This window comes from Dipodomys ordii, unplaced genomic scaffold (genome assembly GCF_000151885.1).
Source record: "Dipodomys ordii isolate 6190 unplaced genomic scaffold, Dord_2.0 Scaffold48, whole genome shotgun sequence".
Classification (NCBI taxonomy): Eukaryota; Metazoa; Chordata; class Mammalia; order Rodentia; family Heteromyidae; genus Dipodomys; species Dipodomys ordii.
Genome location: NW_012267264.1, coordinates 866,588 through 878,097, shown reverse-complemented (window position 1 = coordinate 878,097; position 11,510 = coordinate 866,588). Strand labels below are relative to the sequence as shown.

Genomic DNA, 11,510 nt, shown 5'->3' with positions numbered 1-11,510 from the left:
CCCCTCCCTCAGCTCCCCACGCCCCTCAGCTCTCCTCCCTCCAGACCCTCGGAACTCCCGGCGCAAAGGCGGGGCGGCGGCGGGGGGGGGTTCGCCCCTCCATCCCGGCCTCCACCCGAGCCCAGACTCCATCTTTCGGCCTGGGGCTTCGCCTCCCAGGCCGTGCGCTCCCGGGGCTCTTCCCCTCGGGTCTCTGCAGAGCTCGTGCAGCTCCTGAGCCCTGGATGAGGGTGGGGCGGGCGAGGTGGGGGGCGGGGGGGGGAGCAGAACCCCTTTGCGCACGCTGCCCCTTCCCACCGTGCGCCACGGCAGCCCGAGAGCCCCTTTCCCATACCCTGCGGGCCCCCCACCCGAGCCCCTTGCTTCCCCGTCCTCTGGGTGAACAGGCACACACCCTCTTTCTGTCTGTGCCAGGGGGAGGATCTTGGAACAGGGGCCCCCAAGAAGCTGGGCAGCGCGGGGCTGGGGGGGTCCCCTCCATAGGCAGAGCATGAGAGGTGGTTGAGGGAGGAGAATCTCAGAACAGGGCAGAGTGAGTCAGGCACCAACACTGAAATTACAAACCCCAACACCCCCCCCCGCCGCACACCCCAATTCCCCTGACTAGAAGGCATGGCCCCCCTCGCCCCAGTCCCCAGGGCAGCCTACAATGCCTCCTCTCTTCCTGCTCTCAGGACCCACAGTGACCACTTTAGGTTCCTATGAGGTGTCTGAGAGCTGTGAGAGGAAGAAGGGCCAGCGCTGGGGGTCTCTGGAACGGCGCGGGATGCAAGCTATGGAGGGTGAGTTCTCGGAAAAGGCTTTTTGCTCATCCCTCATCCATTCCCTTTCATCCTTCCTCCCAGAACCCTTGGGCCCAGCTCTCTCTCCATTCACCTTAGGCCCCTCCTCCCTGGCTGCCAGGCTCCAGCCCTCCCCAGGGTCCAGACACTGATGAAGTGTCTCTTTGGAACCCTAATTGCCCAGCTAGCCAGATTGTGTGTCCTGGGGAAGCTGCCAGGTGGAGAAAGAGGCCTTGTTGGACACAGCTTTGAAGCAGCCTTTCAGCAGGGGGTTTGTTCTCACTGCCTGTCGACCCAGATCCCAAGGCTGTCTCTTATTTTAAAAGAGCAAGGACACGGACATGTGAATCTTCTCTCTAGGGCCACCACTGGTAACTTCTCATAGAAGCCTGTGGTTTTGGTTCTCTAGACTATCTTACTGCTTGAAAGAGTGTGAGGAGGGGGCGAGGGGAGAGAGAAAGGTGCAGCCAATTTCCCAATACCCATGCATCTCTCCCCACTACACCCATGTGACATGGGGCTGCTGCCAGCACATTTCCCAGGTCTTCCCATAAAGTGTCTCCAGCCCCCTCTTCACATTTAATATGCACATTTAAGGGGTCCCACATGGAGTCCCACATGAACTATACAAAGTAAAACCAAAGACTCCGAATTTCAAAACAATACAATCACCACCAGACAAGATTTTGCTATTTATAGGAACTGCATTGCAGTAAAGAAGGGGGTGCTCATCAACCAGAAGCGGGGACCAGCACCAAGCCCCCATTTTTAGAAATATACTAAGATAGCAGGCTTTCATTTGCATACCTGTTCAACCTAAGACCTACCCTGGAAACCATCTTGGGTCAGCAGGAGAGAGGTAAACCTCATGGCATCCCCAGGGGAAAGCCAGCTGGATCTTATAGCACATTTTTAAAAAGGTATTTGATAACATATATTTGAAAAGGCCCCAGTATTTGTCCAGTAAAACACTTGGATTTATTTTATTCAAGTCTTTTCTTTCTTTACCTACTGATAGCAACACTTTCTTGTTATGGAAAGGCTAATGTCTCACAAGCCACCTGAATAATTATTTAGCTGTCTACAAACCCTCGGACTGAAAATTGCCTCATTTGGCATAAAGACACATCAAGAGTCTGAACCACCACCTCCTCCCCCTCCCCCTCTTCTCTCTCCCCCTCTTCCCCCTACCCCTTTTCCTCCTCGTCTTTTCCTCCTCCTCCTCCTCCTCCTCTTCCTCCTCCTCCTCCTCTTCCTCCTCCTCCTTCTCCTCCTTCTTCTTCTTCTTGCTATATCAGCCTTGAACATGCTTTACAGCCTTGCTTTAGTTACTTTTCTGGTAGGATCTCAAGTTTTTGCCTGCAGTCAGCTTGTCCTTTATCAACTACTTGTTCTGCCACCCAGAGACTAAAATAGAAATACCAGGTATCCTTGTGCAGGGTTCTCATGGCTGAGCCAGCACCAAGGTGCTCAAAGGCAGCAGAAAGGGGCCACCAGATTCAATACTGGATCCCTGCAGATCTTGAGAGGGGAAAGGGAAGCCTCCAAACTTGACCCTTACACCAGAGAACTCTTCATGAGTATGGATCCTACCTGGGGCTCCTTGGGGGACACCAGGTGGCACTCTTCTATCATCTGGGTCATGGGGTAGCGAAATGGAAGGCTCTGGAAAGATAGGTACTAACTCTCTGGGGGGATGGGGATTCTTTTAGGGGAGGTGTTACTCCCAGCTCTGTATGAGGAAGAAGAGGAGGAAGAGGAAGAGGGTGAAGAGGTGGAAGAAGAAGAACAAGTTCAGAAGGGCAGCAGTGTCAGCTCTCTGTCAGTTGGCAAGCACCGGGGCCTGAGCCTCACGGAGACAGAGCTGGAGGAGCTGAGGGCTCAGGTGCTCCAGCTGGTGGCAGAGCTGGAGGAGACTCGTGAGCTGGCAGGGCAGCATGAAGATGACTCCCTGGAGTTACAAGGTAAACGTCTGTGACCAGGGTAGGGGGCTCAGGGCCAAAGGCTTTGGTTTCCCCTGAATCTGAGCCTAACACCCCTTCCCACTGCAGGACTCCTGGAGGATGAACGACTGGCCAGTGCCCAGCAGGCTGAGGTGTTCACCAAGCAGATCCAGCAACTCCAAGGTAATCCCCTGATTTGGACTGAGGCAGGGGTGGCCATATTCACTGCCACCAAGTCTTTTTTCCCCCTGAAACATAGCAGTATTATTGCCTTGCTTTTCTTTTTCTTTTCTTTTCAGTCATGGGACTTGAACTGTGGGTCTGGGCGCTGTCCCTCAGCTATTCAGCTCAAGGCTAGCGCTCTACCACTTGAGCCACTTCTGGTTTTCTGAGTGGTTTATTGGAGATAAGAGTCTCACAGCCCTTCCTGTCCAGGCTGGCTTTAAACCACAATCCTCAGATCTCAGCCTCCTGAGTAGCTAGGATTACAGGTGTGAGCCACCACATCCGGCTTGCCTTGCTTTTCTTGACCATTCTTATCCTTCTCTTCTCCTTGTCCCTCCATTTTCCTCATTCTCCAATTTCCTTTCTTTGTATCATTACCTGGCTCCTCTATCTTCCTATTCCCTTACCCTTCTCTTTTACAAGTATCCCAGGCTCCCTCTTTCCTTTCCCTTCCTCAGCCCCCTCCTTGACTCCACATCCCTTGTTCTCTGTTCTCCTGGTCAAGGAGAACAAGGGTTGGTGATTAAGATTTAATTCTAAGCTAGATTTCATTTTCCTTCCTGTCCCTTAAAGGAAGCAGGAAGCCAATGCAGTGTGACTGGAGGACACACAATACTTCTTTAAAAGAAAGATGAGAGTGCTTCTTGGGCTCCCTTGGAGCTGAGCTTGTGCCCCCCCCACAAATCCCTCTTTTCCAATGCCCATGTTCCTTTGTCTCTGGAAAGCAACAAGGCAGGCGTCCTACATTCCACTGCTGCCACCAAATCAAGAGGAAGCTTTTGTTACTTTTGTGGGTTTCCAGAAAGTTTAGAGGAGTTGCCCTAGAAAGCAGCAGGGATTCTGTAGGTAGAACTAAGATCAAACCAAATGAAATGTATAAATGGGGAAAAAAAAGTCCTGGAGAGGAGCAAGCAAAGCAAAGAGTGGGAGAGAAAGAGAAGCGGAGCTGCAGGAAGTGTGGCAATGAAGAGGAGAAAAATGGCAGGAGATGTATAGCAGGGTAAAGAACACATGCGTCGGTCTCAGATCACTTAAATTCTTAGGCTAGCTCTACCACTTATAAATTTTGTGATCTTGAGCAAGCCATTTTTATCTCACTGAAGCTTTGTTTCTTGCCTGTAAAATGGGCTGAATTCATTTGATGATCAACTATTTATTATTTATTGAAAGTCTTTGTATTTGAAGGAATAGCTATGAACAAGATAAACAAAATCCCTAATGATAGAAGATTCTAGCTGCACTTTGGTGACTTGCGCTTGTAATTCTACTTGAGAGGCTGAGATCTGAGAATTTAGGTTCAAATCAACCAGCAGAAAAAGTCTGTGACACTCTTACTCCAATTAACCAACAAAGCCAGAAGTGGATGTGTGGCTCGAGTAGTACCAGCCTTGAGTAAAAAAGGCAAGAGAGAGAGCCAGAGATTCTGAGTTCAAGCCTCACCTCTCTCTCTCTTTCTCTCTCTTCCTTCCTTCCTTCCTTCCTTCCTTTCTCTCTCTCCCCCTCTCTTTCTCCTCTCTTTCTCTCTTCTCTCTCTCTCTCACACACACACAGATTCTGGCAGAAAATAAATAAGTAACAAGTTCAGATGTTATTTGAGTGAATGAACACAGTATAAAAATATAATAAATGGAAAGGGGATTATATAGAAGTTTATTTTAGATTAGCCTGAAAAGTCTTCTCTGAGAAAATGATGTTCAAACTGGATAATGAGGAGCCAGAAATTAGAGATCTGAAGGAGAAACATTCCAGGCCCAGAGGTGAGAATGAGGTACAGAAAAAAGGTCACTGTGGCTGCAGAAAACTACACATGAAGTTGACCATGGAAAGATAAAATTCTGAGAGCCAGGAGCGGCAGATTACCATAGGCCTTGTAGGCCAGATGAGAGGTCTAGATTTCATTTTAAGTGCATCAGAAAACCATCAGAAGTTCTTAGAGCTAGGGCTCAGGTGTTATGATCTGTTTTACATTTTTAGGATCTTTTTTTGTTAGGTAGGGGGTGTGTGTGCACACATGCATGAACATGTGTGTACATACACTTTGGAGATGGAACCCAGGACTTCGCATGATAGGCAAATGTTCTACCATTAAGCTATAGCCCCAGCCCTTTGCTCTAGCTTTTTTTTTTTTTTTTGGTCAATTGGGGGCCTGAACTCTGGGCCTGGGCACTGCCCCTCAGCTCTTCAGCTCAAGGCTAGCGCTCTACCACTAGAGCCACAGCACCACTTCCATTTTTTTCTGCTTATGTGGTGCTGAGGAATAGAACCCAGGGCCTCATGCATGCAAGGCAAGCACTCTACCACTGAGCCATATTCCCAGCCCTGCTCTACCTTTTAAAAGAGCACTTTGACCATTGTGTGGAATCTGGATGGAGGGAAGAGTAGAAACAGTACTGTCAGGGACATGAAAGATGTCATTATCCAGAGGAACTGGGTGAATGGTGGCATTGTTTATTGGGATGAGAAAGTTGGCAAGAATCGAGTTTTGGGATTAGGGGACCCACTTAAGATATTTTCTACCTGATGAGTTTGACATATCAGTGGCTATGAAGGAAGCAGTTGGGTATAGAAATCCGGAACCAGGGGAGATATCAAAGCTGAAAACAGAGACAACATGACTGCCCTGTACATGGAGAGATTCCAGATAAAGAGAGAAAAAGGTCCAATCCCAGACACATTCCCATGTTTAGAGATCCAATATAGAAGAAGTAAATGAGAGAAACTGAAGTAGAAGGAATTCTTAAAGTATGCCATGCCCTGGAAGCCGAGAGCAGAAAGTGCTTTCAGAAGATCATAAACCAGAGTGCACACAGCTGCTAAGGCAAGTGAGATAGATGGCCATTGGAGTTGGCAAAGTAGAGAACCCGGAGACATTTCAGTGCAAACACAAGCTGATTGAATGCATTGAAGAGAAAAATGGGAAGTCAAGTGGAGAATGTGAGTACAGGTCACACCTTATAGTCATTTAAGAGAAGGTGAAATGGGGTAAAGGTAGAGGGGTGTGTGTTTAAGATAGGACCAGTTGGATCTTGTTTGCATGATAAAGGAAAAGTTCCAGTGACACAGGGATTGAAAATGATGCCCTTTGCTTGGAGAAGGAATCTTCCTTTCCAATAAGTGGGAAGCCTGAGAATCTAAATGGGTGGAGCACCTATAAGACCCTGAACTCAAACTCCAGCACGCTGCAATGGATCAGTCAATAAGCAAACTAATGCTCTGCCAGGGAAAACAGCAGGGTTGTTGCTAGGGGTTCTAGCGCATGTAGATCTCATCTAGACCAGGGCCTGAGGTGGGCGTCACGAGCTCCCAGCCCTACCTGGCCAGAGGCTCTTGAGCCCATCCTGGCGCGCACGCGCGTTGCCCGTTTCCGCCAAGAGGGTGCGCGCGCGGCTCCAGAGGTATCTGGCGTTCAGAGGCCGTTCGGGCCGCCACAGCCCCTTTGGGGCCGGGACCGGCCGGTCGGCGGGAGGCCCCCCATTGAAACCGCTTGTGGGGGGCCGGCGAGATGGAGGCCATAACCAGTGAGTGAGAGTCGACCTCTCCGCCCCAAAGCCGGATTCCTGAGTTCTGAGCCTCGCCCTGAAAGACCCATTCCCCCCCAGTCAACCGGCGCCAGCCCTTTAGAACCTTCCTCCGGCCTTCCCAACTCCCGACCCCTCCGGGTTCTGGCTGGGCCTCACCCCACAGGCCTCCACACCCTCGCTGTGTGATCCATGATCCGCGGATCCATGATCCGCGGTGATGAGAGGGCCGTTTCTACAGCCAGAATGGAATCCAGACACCAAGGTAGATTGGGAGCTGGAGGTAGATCTGTCCCCTCCCCAGGCTCTTGGGCCTTCATCCCGAAGGCCAGCCTCCTCCACGCGACTGCGACGGGAAGTCAGAGCCTAAATTGGACTACTAGCTTTGGGATAGTGATCGCTAATTCTTGAAAAGTAGACAAAGGAGAGGAGGCAGCTAGGAACATTCCAGAGCAGGAAGGATGGTACAGAGCACACGGGTACACTCAGAAGTGTAGGGAGAAGAGGGTTGGGCAGGTGGTTCAAATGATAGAGTACGGGTCTAGAAATGTAGTGGTCTTCCCTCAGATGCCCTGTCTAGTCAGGGTTTACATCTACTACAATATGTCTAAATTTGTCTCCTGGTTTGTGGTTGTTGTTTTTGAAATTGGGTCTCATTATGCTTCTCATGTTAGTCTCAAACTCTCAAATTCTCTTGCCTCAGCCTCTGGTGTGTTGGGATTACAGGAATGTAGCACTGTGCCCTAAATTTGTCTCCTGAAATGTCTAGGTTCTCTTCTGATTTTTTTAAAATTTCTTATTCATAATAGATGTTTATTTTGGAGCCAAAATTTGGACGGCAACCCAAGATGGCACTGACATTGGCTTCTACTGAGTGGCAGATAGTATCATATGGTGATAACACAAGGGAGGGAGAAAAAAATGAGAATGAGAGAAGTAGCATAGCAAGAGAGAAAGGAAGAGCCTTTTAAAATATCTTGTGTAGATTTTCACTTCCCTTTAAATAACTGTTTTTCCACTTAACCACTGTCAATTAAAACATCAAGATGAATAGGTGAAAATAATCTAGAGAAATATTTTTTAGCCAGAAGATTTGTAGAAAGACTTAGGGCATCAATAAAATTAGGTTTCCAGTTAGGTTTGATTTTTAAACTCTCAAGTGATTCCTTAGAAGTGCTTTATATTTTGTATTCTTAGCCCATTATTGCTCTCTATGTGGAGCCTCAAAAACTGCCTTCCGGCCTTCACTTGTAAAATGTGGCAGAGTCACACTTTCCCTTGATAATCCATACCATAGGATGTTCTACTTCTATGTTAGGGTGGAAACTAAGTTGTTAGGAGTTTCCAGATGAGAACTGAACTGTGTGCCTCTGGAATGTAATAAGTCACTTCACTTCTTCTCTTTGGGCTTTGCAGGTGAACTGCGGCATCTACGGGAGGAGATTTCCCTATTAGAGCGTGAGAAAGAAAGTGAACTTAAGGAAATAGAACAGGAATTGCATTTGGCCCGATCTGAGATCCAGAATCTGCGGCAAGCCGCAGCAGATTCCGCAACTGAACATGAGAGTGACATGGCATCCCTGCAGGATGACCTCTTCAGGTTGCAGAATGAGCTCGAAGACATGGAACGCATTCGAGGGGATTATGAGATGGAGATCGCTTCACTCCGTGCAGAAATGGAATTGAAGGGCTCTGACCCATCTGAGAGTTTAAGTGTCTCAGAATTCCCTGGGTTGCAAGGTATAAAAGCAAATCCTCCTCCTGGTCTGTCAGCAAAGTTGAGTAGAGGACATCATATATAGGAAGGTGGATTTAAAAAAAGGCAAGGTTACATTATGTATTAGGAACCTCTAGAAAAATCCTTCAGGTTCAATTACAGACTGTAGGAGAGGAAAGCTTATCCAGCTGTTAACATTATTTGTCTGTGTTGGTATAAGAAGGAGCACCATGGAAATCTACCTTGGGGATTCATACCCGGAAAGCCATTTGGTACTTTCCAAGTTGACTATTGGAAAGATCTTCCTGGAAACATGTCCAGTTCTTTGATGAATGTACAAGGACCTGTCACCTTGGGAACCTTTTCCAGTTATATTGGCATCATGGCGCTTTGCCTGGACCACTTTAGGGGATTCTCCAGTTCTGTTTCCCAGGTCTCAACAGGCTAATTCTTAGGCTTCTTTTTCTCTCTCCAAAGCAAAAGTTTTAGGGAGTCAAAAATCAGAGTACAAGAACTGCTGGGAAGGAAGAGAGATTATTTCTCGTAATGCATGAGCTACTCAAAAGCTTTTAGCCTGATTTCAGACAGTCTTTCCCAGCTAGTTGCTAGAATTCATGGCAGAAAGTGTGTCTTTATTTTAGGCTAGATTTATAATCTGAGAATAATGGAGACCCTAAATTCAGCTAGGTCAAGCAAAGGTAATCAACAAGGAATCAAAGCACTGCAAGTTTTCCCAGCTGTGTCCCTCCTTTCAGCAGGGCCTTTGGACTAGTGGTTGCTGGGAGAGGGAGGCTAGCACAGGCAGAAGGCTTTGGCTAGAGTGAATCTGACCTGAATTCAGAAACAGGTTCACCCAGTAGCCAAATGAATTTTAGTTTAATTCTCTCTGTAAGCTCATTCCTGGGATATGGAACCCAACTGATTAATAAAATCTTACCCTTAAATAGGATATTAAGGCAGAAAGAGGGTTTGGGGTACATGTAGAGAAATTTGAATAGTTCCTTTAATAGTAAATTACCAATATTGACTTCTTAATTGTGCCAAGTATACTATGGTGATCTGTTTACAATTGAGGAAACAGGGTAAGAACTCTCAGGAAACTGCACAATCTTTGCAACTTTTTTTTTATAAATCTAAAACTATTCTAAAATTTAAGCTTTCGTTTTTTCTTTTTTCTTTATTTTATTTTACTTTTTTGGGTCCAGTTGTGGGGCCTGAACTCTGGGCCTGGGCACAGTCCCTCAGCTGTTCAGCTCAAGGCTAACGCTCTACCACTTGAGCCACAGCGCCACTTCCAGCTTTTTTCTTATGTGGGGCTGAGGAATCGAACCCAGGGCCTCAGGCATGCAAGGCAAGCACTCTACTACTGAGCCACCTTCCCAGCCCCTAAAATTTAAGTTTTCTAAAGAATAAAAATCCTTAAAAACTTTATAGGGAAAACGAGGGAAGGGGTAGCAAGTTTGACAAGAAATGTACTTATTACTTTACAGATACAACTCTAATCCCTCTGTATATCACCTTAACAATAAAAAAAAAACTCTATAAGGCTAATTCCAGGATTACATGAAATACTTACCCAAGGCCAAAACCATCAGTGCAAGGTTAGGTACTATTAAGATTATTAATTCCTTTCTTCCTTCTATGCTAATCTGCTGTAGTCTTAAGAATTTGATTAGAATAAAGAGGAAACATTAGAAGTGACTTTCAAGAGGTTGAGTTTTCAGAGCGTAAGATAGGTCTTGTGTTGTAATTAGGGTAAGGTAGTGTTTCTTAAATGTCAGTAACATTAGTGTCTAAGAAATATGATTCTTAATCATGAAGAAACAAAACATGGGTGTTTGTATGCTCACAGCATTAGAAAACATTGGTGACTTGTACTTAGGTACACAAGCTGGGCATCTCAAGGGGATCTCTTCTAATGCTTGTGGATGATATGCGGGTCTGACTATTGAGGTGGGCTTTTCTGTCAGTAGATAAAAGACAATTGGAAAGAACACTTAGGGCTGAAGGAGTGACTGTAGTGGAGTGCTTGTCTAGCATATGACAAGTCCTGGGTTTGATGCCCAGTACCACCAAACAAAACAAAACACAGAAAATCCAGGCAAGTGTCTCCAGTTGTTTCTGAAGAGTAAGGTCTGTCCATGTAACTTCTGACAGTTCACATTGCTCAGGGTTTGTACTAAAAACATGCCAAAAAGATAATTATAAATAGTTAAATGGAAGCTTTAAGGCTAGGGCCTGGCTTTGCCATAGGTCCAATCCCCTATATTTAAAAAAATAATAAAATTAATATTATATGCCAAAAATTTATTTAAACTCTGAAGAATTCAAGATCCTACTTTGTTTATGCTTTGAAGCATATGCATCTTCTAGGCAGATAAGAGAAGGGAAAGGATAGCAACCTGTAAAGGGACAAAGGTTCATCTCACTGAGAAATTTTAGAGGCTCTGTCTTCTAAGCCTCTGCATGTGGTATTTTTTTCTATCTCCAGAAAAAGAGAGCCTCTTCAGCCCTCTGCTTTTAGGTTTGGGGCAGGAAAATGAGGGGCTGGGTCATCAGTGCTTTTTACCCATGAGGGCCTTCCTCTCTGCTTGTCTTCTGCAGAAGAATTACAGCAACTGCGGGAACGCTACCACTTTCTGAATGAGGAGTACCGGGCCCTGCAAGAGAGCAACAGCAGCCTTACTGGACAGCTCGCTGAGCTGGAGAGTGAGAGGTACTGCCCTGAGGCAGGGAGGGGGACCTGAATGCAGGCTCTGCCTTGGGTGTTCCCTGGGAGGCAGAGGCTAGGGTAATGTTTCTCAGATCCTGAACCCAGTTCTTTCCACGGTATCCCAAGCATTTGCAGGCATGGCATTCCACACAGTTGTTCCAGGACTAAAGTTGAGTTTGAAGATTTCATTTTCTTCCATTTCTTGCTCTGGCCTAGAGTAGAGCAGAAAAGATTCCTTGTTTCCTACACAGATGTGATTCAGTGTAATGGCACTTCAGATTGGAGTTGGCTTGACACCAGATCCATCCTTGAAACCAACTTAACACTCTTAGGGTACTACAGAGCCAAAAGTGCCTGTGCAAATGAGCTAGAGACTTTCTATAATTTCTACCCTTGGTCTTAGCTGGAAGACTGAGAAACAATCTGTGTCTAAACATGTACATTTAAGAAATAAATCACGGGGCTGGGAAGGTGGCTCAGTGGTAGAGCACTTGCCTTGCATGCTCGAGGCCCTGGGTTCGATTCCTCAGCACCACATAAGCAAAAAGAAAAAAAAGCCAGAAGTGGCGCTGTGGCTTAAGCGGTAGAGTGCTAGTCTTGAGCTGAAGAGCT

At 46.7% G+C, this 11,510-nt stretch overlaps 1 protein-coding gene across 1 annotated transcript in view; it reads left to right on the top strand.

Annotated features, from left to right (window-relative positions):
- The first annotated feature begins 677 nt into the window (after positions 1-677).
- The window catches only part of Ccdc136 (coiled-coil domain containing 136), a 28,288-nt gene continuing 17,455 nt past the window's right edge, over positions 678-11,510 (top strand). The window contains exons 1-5 of the mRNA XM_013019904.1: positions 678-782; positions 2,495-2,746; positions 2,834-2,908; positions 7,885-8,208; positions 10,790-10,901. Of these exons, the coding sequence (XP_012875358.1) occupies positions 767-782; positions 2,495-2,746; positions 2,834-2,908; positions 7,885-8,208; positions 10,790-10,901 (779 nt within the window). The 5' untranslated portion in view covers positions 678-766. The remainder of the gene's footprint in view (positions 783-2,494; positions 2,747-2,833; positions 2,909-7,884; positions 8,209-10,789; positions 10,902-11,510) is intronic.